Source organism: Diadema setosum, chromosome 9 (assembly GCF_964275005.1).
Source record: "Diadema setosum chromosome 9, eeDiaSeto1, whole genome shotgun sequence".
Lineage (NCBI taxonomy): Eukaryota > Metazoa > Echinodermata > Echinoidea > Diadematoida > Diadematidae > Diadema > Diadema setosum.
Window position 1 is genome coordinate 6,545,137 of NC_092693.1, and position 21,280 is coordinate 6,566,416.

General features: G+C 39.0%; 1 protein-coding gene across 1 annotated transcript in view; it reads left to right on the forward strand.

Annotated features, from left to right (window-relative positions):
* Positions 1-21,280, forward strand: part of LOC140232783 (adenylate cyclase type 2-like) — a 71,442-nt gene that overhangs the window by 15,734 nt on the left and 34,428 nt on the right. Inside the window, 4 exon segments of the mRNA XM_072312898.1 lie at positions 523-876; positions 11,279-11,428; positions 13,262-13,422; positions 14,178-14,289. Of these exon segments, the coding sequence (XP_072168999.1) occupies positions 523-876; positions 11,279-11,428; positions 13,262-13,422; positions 14,178-14,289 (777 nt within the window).

The following is a 21,280-nucleotide window of genomic DNA, read 5'->3' on the forward strand; positions in this document are numbered from 1 at the left end:
GGTCGATGAGATATGTCACAAACAATGATGTAATTTTGTAAGTGTCCTCGGGATAATAATCCTCTATGTTTGTACATGTATGTTTGTATATGTGAGCTAGTGTATGTGTGCATATATTCATGTGTGTGTGTGTGTGTGTATATGTGTATACCAGGGGCGGATCCAGGAATTCTGTAAAGGGGGGGGGGGGGGTTGAGCGGGTCGCAACATATTTCTGGTGGCACTTCTGGGTTTCATTTCATTTTTTTTCTCTTAATTTCTTTTGTTTTTTACGAAAATTAAAGGGGGGCCTGTGCCGGTTGCCTCTGGATCCGCCACTGTATACATTTCTCTGTACATGTTTGTCTATTTAAAGACATGAGAACATAATGTTGTATTAAGGTGAAACCATACTGACCTAAACTAAACTAAAGGAAATAGTTATGATATAAAACCAGTCTGTGTGACTATCTTTTTCCATTTCATTAAGAAGATGACTGTTGCAATGGAAATGGTTTTTTTCTCTACCCCATGTTCATGCAGAAGTTTGACCAGGTCCTGCCCCAAGCGGCCACGCTGATCGGTGCGGCCTTCCTGCTGACCTGTCTCCTGGCCCTCTCCTGCCTGGACTTCATCGTCCCCCGCTTCTCGTGCCACCTCTCCCTGGTCATCTGGGTCATCCTCCTCTCATCCACCTACACCGTCCAGGCGCTGACCCAGTTGTGCTCGGCTACCGACGGGGTGGGGCTGGTGCTCTTCACCACGCTGGCCGTCTACGCGATGATGCCCCTCTCTCACGTGACGGCGGTCATCCTTGGCTCCCTCACCTGTTTGCCCCACGTCATCCTGACCGGTATCCCCAGGAACCAGGAGGAGCCCGTGGAAAAACTCTTGGTGGTAAGTCTTGAGATGTCCAGAGCAGAGCATCAATTTGTTTCCCATTCATGTAATTCCGTCGAGATGTTTTTATTGCAACTGATTGACAAATAGCCCTACATTGACATCAGATTAACAATGATCAATTCACTGCTTATTTACATCGATGTCGGGCAGTCGGTTGCAATAAAAACATCTCGACGAAAGAATTTCATGAATTTGAATAATTACACAGTACCTGCTGCATGCTATAAGGATTAGAACCAGCACTTGCTGTCGGGCGGAGGCTTGGTGGTCTAATGGAGATTTTGCCTGTCCGGAGGTCAGGAGGTTCTAGGTTCAATCCTCCTGGAGTACATAGCTCATGATTTCTTTTATCATGGCTTCAACTAAAACACTAATCAATTCAGTGCTTCTTTACATTGATGTGGGGCAATTTGTCAATCAGTTGCAATCGACTTTATTTTTTTTTATTTCTTTTGTCTGGTTGTTCTTGGCTTGTACACTGTAGCCCAAATTGACAAAGGTAGTTTAAATCCATGGTTTAAATTTGTCCTGAGGGCTAAGACAAGCACAGAATAGGCATACCTTTCACATGTGCATATCAGCAGACTTTTGTTATGGGATGTCTCTTGGTGTAGGTATGTGATTTGAAATGCACATTTACACAGAAGAAATTTGAATAATCCATGGGGCTAAATCGTTCCACGTACAAGTATCTTTGTGAATTTTGGTCTTAGTGATGGGCACTTATCATGATGAGGTGATCAGCAAGATTGTCAAAAGCAAGTGTTATGTGCTTTCAGTTGTGTGTGATGGCCATTCCGTCATCATATTTGTGAAATTTGAAATTTGTGCATCACAAGTAGTCATGACAGAAAATGTAGGACAGCTAGACACATTTTATCAGTGAAAAGAAAAATACCATGACAAAAGCTTACCAGAATCAGGCAGGCACAAAAGCAGTAACTTTACGGGAGTGATCACAGTAGGATTGCAGCAGGTTTTTGCAGGCTCACCATTGAAAAAAAGCCACAGATAATATCACTGTCAAATGACCATTGTTCATGCCGAGAGGACTTTTAATATTAGACACAGGTTTTTATATTAGTATCAAAACTAAAATCTAAACTTTGACACTATTTCTCAAAGAATGGAGTAGCAATCAAGGAAAGTAGTGTGAAGTACAGTAGGTAACAATTCCAAACGGCAGAATTATGCCGAAAGTGAGCATCACAATCAGCGACCATGACCCAGACAGGCACGTACCATGCTAACCTGCACTGTGTCAGCCAATCTCCAATAATCATTTAATTAATTAATATCAGATGGCTCCCTATAGCGGCTGAATAGTATTACTTATCATTGGTCCCTTGAATTGTCATCCCCTCTTAATTGGTCAGGACATTTTGGTTGTGTACTATTGAGTGCTACAGCAATATATTAGTGGCTGAGATTTTGAGGTCACTCTGTACAGACAATATAGAATTAATTTACTGCATCGATGTGGGGAAAAAACAAACAGAAATGGCTCCATTTACATAATGTAACTGGGATGGATTTAAAAATCAAACCTTCCTCTGATTAGAAGGGTTTTAAGTAGGCTGTCTTGTTATGCAATTTCCTTATTTTAAACCAAACTTTTATGATATATATGTATACAATGAGAATATAAAGTGAGCAAGAAACAAGCTCAACAGCATACATGGTAAAAAAGAGACCCTAACAATTAGCAAAAGCAATTGGAAGCATCATCTGTGAAGTTCTCGATTGTATTGATTACTGAAGTGAAGAGATAGGGGAGGGGATATTTGTATACACATGCATACAGGCACTAACAGAGCTAAACAGACAATAAACATAAACAAATTTAGGAGCAAATAGCTGCTCCTCTTTCAATTTGCTTGCCTGAATGATTGAGACCTGCACCACCATGTTGATCAGCCCACCACTCGCCAGAGAAGGTGCCTGCATGCTGGTGCAGCAGTTTTGAAATAACACAAAGTGGATCTTTATGCGTGGTCATTGACTCTATTATGACATCACTCATGTCATTGATCTCTGACATGAAACATGCAATCTAGCCACTCAAAGCATGTGATCTTCATTTAGATTTCATTCGTTATTCCATCTCTATGTCATTGCATTTTTACATATTACTGACTCCTGCAGTGCAAAGATCAATACTGAAACAGCCTTTCAAAAAGTTATTTGTTGAATAGTTGCACTAGTGAGGAAAGAGTATGCATGAATGATGATCGAGTTCACTTGTCCATTAATCCACTTTAATTGTGTTGTATTTTCTGGAGAAACTTGTATGACTTTGAGCCTGTATAAGAGAAAAAAAGTGTGTTGGCAATTGGGGTCTTGTTCTGAGTATGATTATGTTCATGACAGTGATTGGGAATGACCATTAGCAAGCATTTTCATAAACATACTCAGATCTGATGGAACTCAGTGTGACTTTTATGTGGATTTCCATTAGTACATTGTAGGGTACCCCATTAAAATGATAAACATTGTTCTCTGCTCTTTAGTTGTTTTGATCATTATGAATGGGATGTCTCATCAGGGAAGAATCCCACCTCATGTCTGGTTACATCCGACCACAGCAGGCATCACCTTCATTTTCACCTGCTCAGAATTGTGTAACGGGAGGTGGTCAGCGAGTGGCAAATGGGTTTGCGCTCCAAAGTGGGTTGAGGGAAGATGGCAAGATCAACAGGTGACGTACTCATTATGGTCCCATTTCCCTCAGCTTTAGCGCGATGTGATTACGTTGAGAGGAGGAAGCAGAGTGCAGAGACTTGAAACTCTTTCATTTTAAACCCTCCTCTCCCGCCGCCGTGGCCGCTGGTAGCTTATTTCCTGCGGAGGATGGAAGACTGGGTGGCATGGGAGGTGTCGATGCCCCCAGGGGGACCAGGGCATGGAGAGCAGACATTTAATCACGCTGTCTCAATTGGGATTACAGGGCTGAAGTGAAAAGGAAACAACCGAGGGCCCCCTCCGGCGAAAGTTGGAAACACGCTGCGAAGGCCCATTAGTGGGTATATACTGAATGCATTGATGTCGGATGAGCGAGCGAGAGTGGGGGGTGCGGATGTCTCTTGAAATATGTGCTCCACTGGATCAGCACAAAAGGAGACAACTTAAGGTCTATCAAATCATTTTACATCTCAAGTTTTGACTTGATATTATAGTTTGTGTGACCACCTGATAGAATGGCAGAGGAGTTATGGAGCTTTTTAACCTTTACAGTCTTGCTTCACTTTCCAGACATGGGAATTGCACAGAGCCAGCATTTCAGCCTTCTTCTACAAGACCTTTCTGTCACGTTCTTAATGTTTACTTCATTGGGCTCTTAATGTATGAATTAAATTTTCAGGAGAAATTACCTGAACCTGTTTGACGTAACTTCTTCCTTTACCAAATTGGAACTATTGTGTAATGGTGCCTTCAGATAGTCCACTTTAAACATCCAACATATTTCCAACATACGACTCTAAATTTGCATCTCATAAACTGATAAAAAGGAAAATTTCGAACATGTTTGCCTGCTGGAAGCAGACATTTTGTTCCGCAACATCGCTGAAAATATTTCTAAGAGGGGATCAAAGAAATACAAAACAGGATTTGAGTGCAAACTAATTGTATGATTGCGTACACACCACTTGTATTCAGTGGCCGTGCACGTACTTGATCTGGCAGTCTGGTGTTACAATGTATGGTGAGCCATGGGTTAAGTGCACAATACTTTCTGTTTTTCAGTACCTGGTAATCCTGTGTGATGGCAAATTGGCAGTGCTTGCGTGCCCAGCAATTTCTTTTCTTCTCTTAAGTGGCGTGACATACTGGGATTTCACCCTCTCTCGCTGGCTTTAACCTGTGACCTTTGGTGAACTGCAGGAAATTAGTAGTGTTTGTCATTCCTTCCACCATTACATGTACGTGCCTAGACTTTTCATCCTGCACTGAGAGGCAAGGTGAAGTGGCCTTTTTAGCATGCATGGGTTGCATAACTCCCTTTGACCTTCATCATTCTATACCTTTTCAAGGGAGCGGAGTATCTTGCCCCTTAGTGAAAGGGGTAAGGCTGTGATTTCATCGCAAAGTGTTTTGCGAAGACTTTTGGTAAAATTTAGACTCAGAGCATCAAGTGTGCTGATACAATGGGACAAGTAAATCGTGCCCTTACAACTCATTTCTTCATTCTGTTTTATATCTGTCTTAAGTTGTACCTCATTTCCCTCTCTTCATTTTCCCCTGTCCTCTGAAGTGGCCAAACATTAGGGGACTCATGATAGTGGTATGGACTGTACAAGGAATGTGCAGCATTGTTATTATTGCCATTAATTAGTTCAAAAGAGACTTGAACCCTGGACTTCTTGCATCTAAGGCTGTCAAATTCCCAGCGTGCCTTTCTTGTCAACATCAAATTTTTAGCCTTGTTTTTATTGTCTTTTGTACATTGTATTTTGTCTGTTTTTCCATCTGTTGATGTCAGAAAGTGCATATGTAGATCAAGACATTTTTAGGGATTGTTTCTAATGTCCAAACAAACTCTGATTAACGTGTTAAATACCTTTGTTTTATTTTCATATTTTAATTATACATAGTGGCTATCTATTTTATTTTTTTTTAATTCTTATGAATGCTAGTTTGAGAAACTTTTTCTTGAAACAAGCCTTTAGTGGCAAATTACAGTGAGTGCTTTTATGTCCAATTCCCCCTTATTTCTGGGCGTCTGTGACATTTTGTGGCCGGAATAGGCACAGGGAGTTCGCCTCATGTTTCCACTCCTGTTGAGCTCGAGGCATGAATGGTATCCTCGAGTCACAAGCTCTTCCTAGGTATCTATCCCTTCTCCATCACCAAGATTGCCTTCCTCTCTGTTTTTTTCCCCACCTTCTCTCGATCTTTCTCACTCCTTTTCGTCACTCCCAGCTCTCCAATCCAGTAACCCATGCCCATACATGCATAATGCAAGTGAACAGTAATGTTCAATCAGACGCTAACAACTTTAGTGCACTCAGTCGGCATGAAATCAAATCAGAGGCCGAGTATCAGAGTCCACTTCACCAACCATCCCCCCACCCCATCCCCACCATCCTCCCATCAATCCCAATGATTGTGTCACCTGGGTTTGGCAGTCATCTAGGGTCATTGACTTCCATGAATGCTTCGGCAAACCTGTTAAAATCTTAAAGGCATTGTTTACCATTGAGAGCAGTGATTTAAAAAAAAAATGATCAAGTTATCACGTTTGATGCATGTATAGGTCAGCTGTATATCACAAAACATCCTACCATATAAAAAATTCACAATAAAACCTGAAATGTAAGGAGATATCACTATTTTTCTCAATTAAATCGTAACTGCAATAGAGGGTTTATTATTGAAACAATTCTGTCATAGCAACTGATTGACAAATTGCCCCACATCGACGTAAATAAGCACTGAATTGATCAGTGTTTTAGTAGTAGCCATGATAAAAAATCATGGGCGTACATACTCGAGCAGGATTCGAACCTACGACCTCCTGATCACCGGACAGGCGTCATCTCCACTAGACCACCGAGCTTTCGCCCGACAGCAAGTGTTGGTTCTAATCCTTATAGCATGCAGCGGGTACTGCTTTGTTATTCAAATTCATGAAATTCTTCCGTTGAGATGTTTTCATTGCAACTGATTGACAAATTGCCCCACATCGACGTAAATAAGCACTGAATTGATCAGTGTTTTAGTAGTAGCTCGAGTATGTACGCCCATGATTTTTTATCATGGCTGCTACTAAAACACTGATCAATTCAGTGCTTATTTACGTCGATGTGGGGCAATTTGTCAATCAGTTGCAATGAAAACATCTCAACGGAAGAATTTCATGAATTTGAATAACAAAGCAGTACCCGCTGCATGCTATAAGGATGAGAACCAACACTTGCTGTCGGGCGAAAGCTCGGTGGTCTAGTGGAGATGACGCCTGTCCGGTGATCAGGAGGTCGTAGGTTCGAATCCTGCTCGAGTATGTACGCCCATGATTTTTTATCATGGCTACTACTAAAACACTGATCAATTCAGTGCTTATTTACGTCGATGTGGGGCAATTTGTCAATCAGTTGCAATGAAAACATCTCGACGGAAGAATTTCATTAATTTGAATAACAAAGCAGTACCCGCTGCATGCTATAAGGATTAGAACCAACACTTGCTGTCGGGCGAAAGCTCGGTGGTCTAGTGGAGATGACGCCTGTCCGGTGATCAGGAGGTCGTAGGTTCGAATCCTGCTCGAGTATGTACGCCCATGATTTTTTATCATGGCTACTACTAAAACACTGATCAATTCAGTGCTTATTTACGTCGATGTGGGGCAATTTGTCAATCAGTTGCAATGAAAACATCTCAACGGAAGAATTTCATGAATTTGAATAACAAAGCAGTACCCGCTGCATGCTATAAGGATTAGAACCAACACTTGCTGTCGGGCGAAAGCTCGGTGGTCTAGTGGAGATGACGCCTGTCCGGTGATCAGGAGGTCGTAGGTTCGAATCCTGCTCGAGTATGTACGCCCATGATTTTTTATCATGGCTACTACTAAAACACTGATCAATTCAGTGCTTATTTACGTCGATGTGGGGCAATTTGTCAATCAGTTGCAATGAAAACATCTCGACGGAAGAATTTCATGAATTTGAATAATTCTGTCATAACTATTGTTTACATTTTGTTCATTTAACAATACTTAACATTGATTATAATGATTAACATTTTACATTGTTTGTTTTTAACCCTTACTCACATTTTAGGACTATTTTGAAGCACAAAAGCTGGGATTTTGTTTCATCTACAAATAGCAGTTAATGCCTTTAAAGGTAGCCTTCATTCCCCTATGTCCTTCACATGCAAGCACAAGAAATCTGCTTTCGTAGATTATTTTCATTTGTGTTTAGATGTATTTTTACTATCTTGTACATATTTTATTGTAATCATGCTCATTCCTGTAAAATGTCCTCTGCAATTCATCCTGCGGTCTGCAATGGATGTTGATCAATAAGATACCCTTTTCAATTCAATTTCAATTCAATTCAATTTGGTTCATTTTTATTGCCAAATGTGTAATGATTTAATGCATACACAGGAGATGATTTGATCACTTTGATGAAGATAGGTTGATGACATTCACAATTTCTTCTAACACATTGTATGTCTTCTTTGAATGGAAAAAGTTTGCACACATTTAGTTAAATAACATTTTTATGGTGAATACATATAAGCAGAGGTAATGAATTTCAAGGTTATGCAGCTAATAATCCTTCTGCATAGTATGTAGAAACCAGTCCTGTATTCTTCATTCAGGTAATGTTGTTTATAAATTCCCATTATACAACCTACCATGATAAGTGGATTGAAATGAATTTGATTAGTACCATGCAAGCACACTTAATGAGAGCAAATCAATAATCAATCAAACATAGATTAACACCGACTTCTGTTAAGTGCCTGACTAATGGCATTGATGCATGCTTACAACATTCATTCTTTTTTCCAGTTTTAACATGATTAAGTTTTGAGAAAGAAATCCAAAAATTATAATTATAAAGATAAAACAAACCTGCACACAAAGACAAACACATTCACATCACATATAGTACCTATGTGGAGATGGATAGATAGATAGATAGAAAGATAGATAGACAGATAGATAGATAGATAGATAGATGGATAGATAGATAGATAGATAGATAGACAGATAGACAAATAGATAGATAGATGTAGATATATAGATAGGTAGATAGATAGATAGTTAGATAGATAGATAGAAATAGAAAGATAGAATGATATACAATTAATTGCCAAGTGGGGAGGCTATTTTGATTTCTGTTCTTGCTAGAAGGTAAATGAAGATAAGATAAATAAAGCCAAGTTCTCATTTACAAGCCCGTCCTGTAAAAGTGTTTATTATCTCTAGTTCGCTGTTTGCAATTTGTGTACCAAATTTTGTGGAATATTTGACTGAAAGAAAATATATTGTAAGAGTTCATGATGTGTGGAATGCTTTATGCTCTGAAAGTGTAATCTATGGTAGATATATGTGAATCAGGACTACAAACAATGAATTCCCCCCTTCATATTTTGTCTTATGAAAAATAACTCTTTTCTGATTTGCTTTGTTGTAATATGTCAGCTACCTCAGAACAAGTATTCTTCTTTTTTTTTCGTAATGTCTGGCAACACTTCCCTACTTCATATCATCCAAGTGAAAAGCAAAACACCCAAAACGTCAGCTTAGCTCTGCCATCGATTCATGATATCAGTGCGGTTTTGCAGCACAGCGGGCGGTAATTGAATAACAAAAGGTGATTTGATTTTTAGTGGTTTTATTGAATGACATGCATCACTGCTGGGTAGGGTTGGGTTAGGTTGGTGGATGGAGGGGGGGGGGGAGGAGAGAAGGTGATAAAGTTGTGATAAAACTCAAGAATTGGTAGTGTGTGTGTTTGTGTGTGACAGACAGCGTGAGAAGGAGGCATGGATATGAGAAAGTTGTGTTTGTTGCAAGAAGTGTCATTGTAAATAGTGTGTTTGTTTTTAACACATGTAGTTAGCATGTTAAGTTAGCAGTGCTGTTTCTTTCTGCATTAATTGGATGGTACACTTTAGGCATCATGACTATGTACTGTGAAAGGGTTCGTTCTGATGATGCTGCCAAATTCGTGAGACTGGTGTGTCTTTTTTTTTTTCTTTATTGCTGTTTGTGTCTGCATGTCGTAGCACATGTGTACTTGTTACTGTGAGGTTAGCAATGGATTTAATAGCTGTACTTAACTAGTTTGTTGTAATGCCCACATACTGGGCTTCATCCTGTGTGGTTTGCACAGACCAACACTAACCACTGCTTAAGTTGGAGCACTGCCTAAATGGGAGAAAAACTTGTCTCCAGACCCCTCCTGATTAAGCGGTGACCCCTGTACTAATCTTGTGTAGATGTGGTGATAGCTCAAATTGAAGTGATGAACCTGTAATTTGTTCTTTTACATCAATGCCAAAACATAATTTTGGACATGAAGACCAAGCAAGTTGGTCCAATATGTGGTTATCATTAGCTTTACATTGCAACTCCTTTGTTTGAGAATTGCTTGAAAGGGAGCATGCTCAAGCCTTTTTATGACTTATAGTGACATTATTGTACACAGTATTCATTACACTTTAAATGGTTTTAAGGGGATAAAGTGAATAGAAGGCAGTGCATCAAATACTACAAAGTGTGTGTTTTTGTATGTGTTTGTGAGTGTGATTGTGTATGCCAGTTGCTTTCTTTTGATAGGCTACTGTAAAAGTGGATACCTTCATGAGTAATTTTATGTGCTCATCAGGTTGAGATGAACTTTGTGTGTTTTTATTTCTGTGGAATCAATGTGTCTGTTATTGGAACATATGACGCGCAAAAATATTCATGGGTCTTTATTTTCGCACTGGTTTCTGGTGACATGAAATGCACAGAAATTTCAACTTTTACAGTGCATCCCCAATGGAAGTATAATTAATCATTTGTCTTCTACAAGATGAAAAATCATGAATATTTCTTAAGCCGTCATGAAGTGAAGAATAGCTTAGTCACATGATCACTTCACAAAATGAAACATGCCTAATTTCCTGTGCACTATGGTTATCAATTTCAATTTTTGGGGCAGATAATTTAATCCAATTCTGCACTGACTTAATGAGAAACATGCAGACCATCGGCTTGCCGGAGCATTCTGCATACTCATAAACCTTTTTGATAAAGCATGTAATTCATTTCCTAGCTTTGTATTGTATTATGGTTCTTTTTTTTTTTCCTTCTGAGGATGACAATGCTCATGTTCATGTTGCTATACGTTTGATTAGTTCGTATGCATCCTGTGTAGTTGCATAAAGACATCTCATCATATGCAATGTTCACCAAGTTAACACATGATCTTATAGTGGGTTGATATGCATAGCATGATGTTGGAGCTATTCAAAATGAAAAGCACTTCCCCCTCCCTACCCCCATAGGTATCCCTACAGACTATTCCCAAATTACTGGAGGCCATTGCACATACATTGTATGTGGGTAGAAAATGAAAAGGTTGCTTACACCATCGCTATGGAGAGGGCAAAAAACTTTTTGTTTAACTGCATATGGTTCATGACACATGCTGAGGCATTTCTTTCTTGTTTTGTTGAAACATGAGAAGAGTTTTGTAGAATGGAGGCAGCATTGTTACTCTGTTCTTATATCTTTCTTTATCCAGTTTGTTTTTACATTCATCGATAAGCATCCGTTTATAGATAATATTCATATCTATCTGTATCTTTCTCTTTTTCTCTGTCTGTCTTTCTGTCTGTCTGTCTGTCTGTCTGTCTTTCCATCTTTCTGTCTATATCCCTGTCTACCCAGATCTTGAGTAACATCGTAATGTTTGTCTGCTGCAACTTCATCGGGGTGTGCCACAAGCACCTGCTGGATGTGGCCCAGAGGAGGACCTTTCTGGACACCAGGAGCTGCATCGAGTCCAGGATCAAGTTGGAGCACGAGCAGGCCCAACAGGTGAAATCCCTGTCCCCGTCATTAACCATTTAACCCTTTGAGGATGGATGATTTTGCTCCAACACACGTTTCCCATAGACACCTGCCCGAGTATACTCGGGACTCGTCCTCAAATGGGTTAATATGCCTTTAATGAAGAGGGTTACATCAAACAATTAAATTGGAAGAAGTTTTCTGAGAATCACACATAGGACATCCCAAAACAAAGTGGTCCCAATAGAAGTTGGGTCCACTTTAATTTTTAGCCATTTCAAAACTGATTTTCATCAAGTAAACTTTTAATTTCTCTTAGAATTGTATACTCTTTAATATTTCATTAAAAAAGGTTTATAATTATCTTGCAAAAAGTTAACACGTGATTTTCCATCTCTTTCAAAACTATACCATCTCTTTATCCTGTTAATGTCAAATGACACTTGGAAAGTTGTTCCCCTTTATTGAGTGCTTATCTCTAAGTTTTCATGTACCCATGAGCTGAGCTTAACTAGCCAAGCTTTTTCATCAAAATACATTTATCTATCAAAACGTAACCTAGTTGTAAATTCAGCAAGCCCATTCAGGTATAGCAATGTGCCACAATCCAACAGGATGGAAATGATGATTGGAGGGATTTGGGGGATGAGGTAATCTCTTTTCTTTCACAATTATTTTCCAAACATCTAAGTTAGTCAGCAAAGAGAGTACTCCAATGTACTTGCCAATTGGCGAACCTTTACCCCCTTTTGCAATTACATTACTTTTCTCTTACGCCATGATATTGAACTGAAAATATTTATCTACCTTTCATTGAATAGAATCATTAGAGAGCAACGATAATGATGATGATGAAATATGCACCCGGATTATCAGAATCGTATTTAGCAATATTTGTTGATATCACAATGACAGGTGGAGGGAGATTAAAGGTGTCTGAATAAATTTGTGTTGAAGAGAGGAGAGGTCGTGTTTGGGGCAGATAAGGACATGAATATTGATGACCAGACCGGCACTTGACCGGACAGGCACTTGACCAAAGGGTGAGACTGAAGTGGCCAAAGGGGGGTGGGGTGGGGGAAGTTGAAGGGGAGAAATGTCAGTCACGCTTGACTACTGGTATGGATTGAATAACGGATTGAATAACTCTCCCTGTGATACGCTGACACCCCTGGGTAATTCTCAGTATAGCCATGCCTGATAGGTTGCAAGAAATCCTACATCACTGGCCCTCTTCTTAGATTGAAAGCATTACTTTGTCCCTCCCCCCTTTTTTCGAGGGGGTAAGGATGGGGGGGGGGGGGGGGTAGGTGGAGGCAAGGGGTCATGGTGATTGACATACATCTCACCATTTTAGTAATTTACAGTCTTGCTCAAATGACAAAACAAATTGTTAAAGCAAATAATGCCACCACCATAACGGTGATAAAGACAATCAGAATATTGTAAATGTATATGTAATTTCTTCATGTGCAGATTACATTATGAGATAGATTTAGAGATATCATTGGCAGTGAATTGCAGTAAAGAATAACTACGTTCATCAGAATGTATGTGCATTTGGCCACACTGACAATGCTAATGGAAAACATGAGTTGCGGTCGGGAGAACATTGCGCCTTGCTGTGAAGCAAAATGAATGATTTATGGAATCAATCATGTAGAAATGGCAACATGAATATATCATGGAAGAGAGAGATTAGGGAATATGACTGCCTTGGAGAGACAGTTAAGCTCAAATAAAGAGCGGCAATTTATAAGAAAGTATTGGATTTTGATATAGGCACATCCGAAATGAGTTAATTTGGTGTTTAATGTGTTCTTGTTGATGTTATTCTTTTTCCTCTGCTACCGTCAAAAGGAGAGGCTGCTACTCTCTGTGCTACCAGCCCACCTTGCCTTTGAGATGAAGACGGAGATGATGGAACGGGTGCGGGACCCCACTCTGGGGCCAATCTCCCACCGGCCCAACAGCAGCACCCACTTCCACAGCCTCTACGTCAAGAGGCATAAAAACGTCAGGTGAGAGGATACGACACGGTATTTCTCCCTCTCTTCACGTCCATCAAAGGGAAAAAAAATCCACTTTGTTTTGGAGTTGGCTGTAACAAGGAGTGCTAAGCCCATCAAACACATTTAGTGAAAGTATCTTGCTGAACAGAAAAAACCTCCAACAACAGCAACAAAAAACAAACAAATGAGCAAGCCAAATATAAGAGAATTGTTTAGAGTTGAAGCTTAAGATGTTTTCACAACTTTATAGTGATACTAGTCACAGTTTTGTATGCAAATTGGCAAGGCATCCACAGCATAGGTTCAGTAACTGTTGTATATGTTTGCTCTTGAAAATATTGTAGTTATTCTCATCAATAATTCAGCAGCTATAGCCTTGCGCCCCCCCCCCCACACACACACACAAAGCCAGTGCAGCTTATTGCTACAACATCAGAAAAGAAGTTAAAGAATCTAATTTCCCTCTGAATTCTTGTGAAAAAGGGAATCTGGAGAAGTCATGTGTGCAAGTTAAAGGTACCAGTCTTGTAACAAAGAATTACAGCTCTATTTCCCGTACAGGCACAAATTTTACTCTATGCATTTGATTAAGCATTCACAGCCAGAATCTCTTACAGCTGTAATTGAAGAGAGTACATTTGGATGAAAGATGCACTAGACCCAACGTCAGTCCAAGATTGAGAATTGAAATTCTAAGATCTAATCCAGTCGTAGTGATAAATGATTGAATAACGAATCCTGGTTTTCTTTCAACTCCCCTTCAGCATCCTGTATGCAGATATCGTTGGCTTCACTGCCCTCGCTAGCGAGTGCTCGCCTCCAGAACTGGTCAAGACTCTCAACGAACTCTTTGGAAGATTCGACCAACTCGCAGAGGTCAGCCTTGTTGTTTTTTTAACCTACATGTGCATGTACCACACAAACAGACTTTATGAAGTCTATGATGCGATTTCCTGCAAGTCTTTCAAAGAAAATGTAAATGTTGTGCTTTACCGGTTTGGTTGACGATAATTCATTGTGTCTGGGGAAATCACTTGGGGCCTGCATGGTACTTGTGTGTGTAAGCTTTTGTATGCAAGCTTTCACTTTGTTTCTTTTACATGTTTTGTTCGTCTATACTCTCTACTTCTTCCTCCAACCACTCTTGTGTGTCTGTCCTCTTTCTACAAACATCTTCTATGTGGGCATTGTATGCTATCACTTCACTCTACCATCAGTTTCAAGAGTGCCTTTCATCTCACTCTAAGTTTATTGCACAACAAACTTATGTTGGAAGCAGATCAATAATGATTTTGTTATTTTGTTTTCGTCACGATCTACCCGAAGAGGAGAGGGTGAAATCTTTCCAGCGTCTTGTCTTGCATTGTCAGTAAAGCAGCAATATTCTTCCCCATACTGCCTTGAGGGGCATCATAATTGCTGTGGATGTACAAAATAGTTTTTATTCTCATGTTTGTTTGTTTTTTTACAATGCCCTAGTTTGTGGCAGATAGACTAGCAACACATGAGCAATAGCTCTTCATAGGGTGAATTTCCCGTTAGCTTGTGTCGTGAATTTAAAGCTTTTTGTTTTCTTTGGGGGGAAGTCGTGCACAAGAAATCAATCCCTGCTCAGGTTCCTCTCTCGATAAATGACGCTCGGCAAGAAATGGCCTCCGTAACCACGAGTCGTAAATGAAATCTCAAGTGGTCATCATCGTGAGTGAGACGGTCACAATTGTGTCCTTCTCGCACGGCAAAATCAGCTGCGTCAGTGCAATGGACTTGATTCTCCTTCCCCTTCCCCCACCCCCACCCCTCCATCTTCTGAAGTAATAGGGGAAACACTTGCTGCAGCCATAATTGCGATCTGGTGTCATTAACCATGAATTGCTAGAAGGTAATCTGCACTGGCAACCCATCAAGCGTCTACTGCCTTGAGCGTTGTTTTACAATTTTGTTTTATGTCTGCCTTGGTGAGGGCTTCTGCTTCATAGCATGATATCATACATGTACATGTGGAATGGAAACATTTTTATTTTCATTACATGTGCGTCACACTTTGAGACTTATATGCCAGCACTGATAGTAACTTCTCCGGGGGATTACTGTAAAACCAGAATTATCCACAGCGTGACACTTTCATGAATTGGAGCAAACAGCCTTTTTTTTTTTTTTTTTTGGCAGCGTGAAATTTTAGCAAATTGGCGACTGGCATTCAATGCATTGTGTAGACAAAACTTTCACTTGCATTTTATTCTTGGGAGTCTTGGCTCCTTGCAAAAATTGTGAAAGCTTCATGTGTGCAGAAATTTCTGGTTTTACAGTAAATATTGAAACCAGTTTTTGAGCTTGGATCAGCTGGGAGAATCTGAGAATTGTTTTCACTGAAATGGTTGGTAGAGGAGTGACCCAATGTCTGATGTGATTTGTGAGTAATTGGATATACCAATTTTAATCATGTATCTTATCTTTATCTGTTTTCTCTCTCTGTGTTGGCAAGAACATGTTTGTGCAACTACATGTATAAGTTGAGGCAAGATATAATATTAGGTCATAGATAAGGCAGTTCTACAACATATTTGTGCGTGGTTGTGTGTGTGCATGTGTGTGGTTGTAATGATTCAAGTTATGCTAATATCTGCCACACAGAAGAAAGCTACAAAGTAAAAAGAAATGATGTTCTTAAATATAGAGAATTCTACTTCTAACAATGCATAATGGCTGTCAAACAGTAATTCACTAGTAGCACTAAGAGAGTGCCTTGCACAACACGACCACTCTGGACTGTGTTGCATGAAGAGGTATGAAATCAGGCATAGATATCAAATATGAATACAAAATGTCTTATTATGATTGACAGAAAGCCATTTTGTGTCTGTTCTTGCATATGATTCCTAATGTTTAGACAGAAATATGAATGTTTAGACAGAAATATGAATGTATAATTGGTCTGTTGTGGTGAGGTGTTTTTTTTTCGGTGATATGTATGTGTACATAGAGAGGGAGAGTTAAAGATGCCAATTACTGTACTTTAAACTCATTTGGTGCATTTTATTCACTTTTTCTTCATCCAAAGCAAGAAAATATGGGTTTCAAGTGGAAGAAAAAACTCTTAAATCAATTTTGATTCAGTATACTCAGTGTGTGCAATTTCCCAACTGTATCCAATATTTGTGCATGGTGGTTATTGTTGTTTTGCCTTTAAAAGTTTGGTTTTCACTGTGTGTCAGTATATTTGTTTGTTTGTTGTTGTTGTTGTTGTTTTTTGTTTTGCTGCAGGGTAGTGGATAAGATTTAGATTAGGAAAGATTTCTGTTCACTTGCCAGTCTACATAAGACCAGCTCAGTGGAGCAGGGATGATAGGAGGACACAAAGATCAATATTTGTTATTTGATATGTTCCCCCTCCCCCACCCCCCATGGATTCTAAAGTCAGCACACACCAGTCACATCGATTGTTTTGTGTTCCTCCAACAAACTAACGCACTGGGGCAGAGATGTTTTGCGATCTTCAATGCTCGATTGTCAATTTTTCAGCATGTTTTCAGTTCAGAATGAGAAGAATCCCCCTCCTCTTCTCTCTTGATGTTTGGTCATCTCACATTCTGGGATAGAGAAAGAGAGGGCAAGAGAGAAAGAGCAAGGGATAGAATAAGAAAGATATGGGGGAGAGAAATATAGGTAGAAAGAGAGAGATATATTCAGAGAAGAGAGAGAGATTGAAAGAGAGAGGGAGAGACATTATATAAGTAGCTAGAGAGACAGACAAGTTCAGAGAGATAGATAGAGATAGGAAGAGAAAGAGAGGGATAGAGAGAGGTATATATATATATTATATGTGTGTGTGTGTGTGTGTGTGTGTGTGTGTGTGTGTGTAAAGAGAGAGAGAGAGAGGTATAAAGAGAGAAAGATAGGGAAAGAGAGAAGGAGAGAGATGGAGCCCTCGAGGAGAAAGATAGAGAGCAAGGAGAAATATGGGTTAATCTATCTGAGATTGCAACCCACTCTCCCTGCTGCCACTCGCTGCTGTGAATCATTGATATTGGAGATTTGTTTATTGCTCCTGATTTACAAGGGGTATCTTGGGACGGGATCATATTGGCCAACCCAATCAGCTCTCAGGTCAAAGCTCCTTATTGGGGCCAATCTTTGCCCCCAAACTCTCTCTCTCATCCGACCATCAAGGATCTGGGAGTATGATCTGTACCGCAAGTTTCTCTGAATGTGAAGTGTGTTTGTATTTTGGCCATGTGCATTTTGAACGAGAATACTAAGGGAAATTTATCCTTCTCTGTAGAAATGCTGCAAAAATTTGCGTCATCCCTCTAGTACTGCGTATTCTTGCAGATACTAAGAAAACACAAGCAACAACATCAATAACAGATGTCTGATTATGTAAATTCAAAGCCTGGCATAGTTTGATATTTGTCAGAAGTCATGAGCCATTGTCTCCTATTTTTGTATAAATTAATGCCATCTGCATCATCTTCATTCTCTATTAAAAAGCATGACTGTACAATTGCTCTCCGAAGATTCAGCACCATAGCTAAGATCTCAGGCAAAATTGAAGAAGCTATCATTATCCTTCACAAGGATAAATTCCTGCTTGTAAAGAGGACAAAAAGAGATTGGACGTGTCTGTAATTACACCACAGCTGGTGTGGTGGGTAGACCAACAATCTACTTTATAGGTGGAATAATGTTCTTTGCAGTCAGCACATTTTCAATTTATAATAATGATAATAATGATAATGATAATGATAAAAGTGATGATGATGATGATATATATAAATATAAATATTATTATTATTATTATTATTATTATTGTTATTATCATCATTATTATTATTATTATTATTATTATTATTATTATTATTATTATTATCATCATTATTATTATTATTATTATTATTATTATTATTATTATTATTATTATTATTATTATTATTATTATTATTATTATTATTATTATTATTATCATTCAATTTAGTACATCACTGAACTAGGGCAAAAATAGCAGGACACAAATACTTTTTGGAGATGTCAATTCAAAAATACTCTCATCAGATGAGGAACTCTTAGATCAGTTATGACAACTGCTTTCACTCTAACAGTGGAATCTGTTTTTGGATGATACTTTATTCATTATGACAACTATTATAAATATTTAATCATGAGTGTGATAGGTTTGTTGGTAGGCAGTGTGGTCTAGTCTCAGGATTCTTTCTGTGATGCACACTCTATGTCTAGTCAGACACAGTGACTCTCCGTAGTGTGTTGGAGTGAGCGTGATTGGAGAGGTGCTAGTGCTCATACGTCTCATGCCTCTTTCTCTTTTGTGCGTATTCTTTTCTAATCAGTTGGTGCCAGTTTAAAGGACCTGTAGCATGCACCATACTTTGGCTCTTATTTCATAGTTCTGGACATGATCTCGACAGTAACGAAGGAGTGGCAACTAGCTTTCACAGGCCCATATAAAACTATTTGTACCTACAGTGTGGAGAATTGGTGCGACTGTGAGCACTCTACTTTGTGATTGGCCTGTTAAGAAAACCAGCATAAAATTCAACAAAAATGCTTATTTCCAGCTTTTCTCGTGTTTATTTTCTACTCATACTGTTAATCCTGTAAGTATTGAAGTAGTCATGAACCAGATTCACAAAAATATGCAATTAAGTGATCAAAATATTAGTTTAACATTGCTCAGTCCACATTGACTGTGACTGGTATCCAGTTCTGTCAATGACGTCACACCAAGAGATGGTGGTATATCAATTTTGGCGATCTAAAAGGGGCTACCCCAGGGTGATTGGTTATTAACAGATTGCTTCAAATCCATTGATGTTGTTAGAAATGATTGCCAGATTAATTTTCTTGCGAAAAAAAAAAAAATACGTAGAGAGAACTCTTAAAGTGAAAAAAGAGTCATCTTGGAGCTCTAATTCCTTTGACATTTGATAAAAACATACTGAAGATGGAAATCTGAAACATGCCGAGTATTTGTAAAAGATTTGGTCAAGTGTTTATCAGTGAAAAGTGTGTTAATTGTCTCATGAGTAATAAAAAAAAATTGTATTGTGATCAATAACAAAAAAAAAAATGAAATGTATCTCATCACAAAATCTACATCTTTTTATAAAAAAAAAGAAAAAACATCAGCCATCTATGATGCTAAAAGAGAAATTTTGAGAAAACAAAATGGTGGTGAAAAGTGCATGTGATCACTCCATGACATCTGAATATCCATCTGCGGTAAAATAACCATCACAACAGAACATGACCATGTATATGGCAGCTCTCCAGAGCTGAGATACATGATACAGCATCAATGATGAATGGGGACAAGGCTAATACCTGGGGACATACACCTCGGCTCATGTTACACCATCTGAACATGTCCCGATGATGTGAACTATGCCCTCAAGGTAAGATTCGTCTAGATTCTTAACCCTGTTGAAGACGAGGTATACTCGGGCAAGTCTCTAGGGGGCATGTTGTAGTAAAATCAGCCCATCCTTAACAGGTTAAGTAGGTTCAGCCAATATAATGCTCCCACAGTTGCTTCATCAAATGTGATATATATTTTCAATGAGTTATTTCTGATGTGCCCTGGAAAGCCCTAATTATGTATAGCTTCTGCTACAAAATCTCATTTTTGATGGAGGAATATTTGCATTGACTGACTGTTGTGGCACTAAATACAATGTGTACAAGTCTGTCAGTTTATAGACTTTATTAGTGGAAAAAAGAGCAAAGAATTTGGGATTCCATCGGGATTCAAACCTTAGACCTCCAGATTGCTAGCCCAGTGCAAGCCCTAGTTCAGTGTTCGTCCCAGAAACCCTTAATTCTCAATGCTCAGATGGTCAGAAGCTATAGCAGTGTGTTTGTGTTGGATACACAGGCACACACTTAAACCTGGCACTTAAACCTGGCATAAACCTGAAGGATAATTCAACTTGGGGATAAATGCGAAGGATCAATGATGAAGTGATGTAGCTTATAGACTTGGTAGCACATATTGTACCGGTATGTGTCAAATGAGGAAAAAATAAAAGCATATGAAAAAAAAAATGCTTTGTAAAACAGGCATAGTTATGATGAGTGTGTGTAGCAACTTATTATGACTTGTATTGTTGGGACTTGTGATTATTATTATTTTTTTAATAAGTGATATTTCAGTGATGAGACTGATTAATTTTTTTTTGTTGAAGATCATCCTTACAGATATGAGAACCCATTGTGAAATTTAAAGGGCAACATGGCAGATGCCTTGTGATGGAATTCAGACCTCCATATAGGATGTAGACTTGTTTACTCACGTTCTCCAAGTTTAAGTATGCCAGTACCTCTTTTTTTTTTCTATCAAAAGCTGTTTGTAATAACCATGGAGCTTGTGCAAGGGTTGCCCTATACGGCAGCAACAGGTACAAATTGTACATGCAAACTCGATTACAAGTTTTGAAATTCATTTACTAGGACGAGGTGCATTGAATAATTCATTGCTGTTTCCTTGAGGAATTGGGTCTGTATTCATAACTACATTGATTTAAAAATGCCACTTTTTCCATGAAATTGTGATTTTTGTGTACTCTATGCCCTTCAAGATATTTTCAAAGGGGTCTGAACCTACAAACTGTATGTAGTTGTCATAGGTGAATGGAAAATAAGTAGCAAACAGCTTGGACAGTGGTGATTGTGGGAGTGTATGTGTGTTTGGGTGAGCATGTGTGTGTGTGTGTGTGTGTGTGTGTGTGTGTGTGTGTGTGTGTGTGTGTGAGTGTGTGTGATAACTGATTTAATTTGTCAATGAGTCAAGTGTTGTTCCTGTAGAATGCTCTGTGACCGTTACATCACAAGAGAACAGTCACTCGTTTGTTCGATT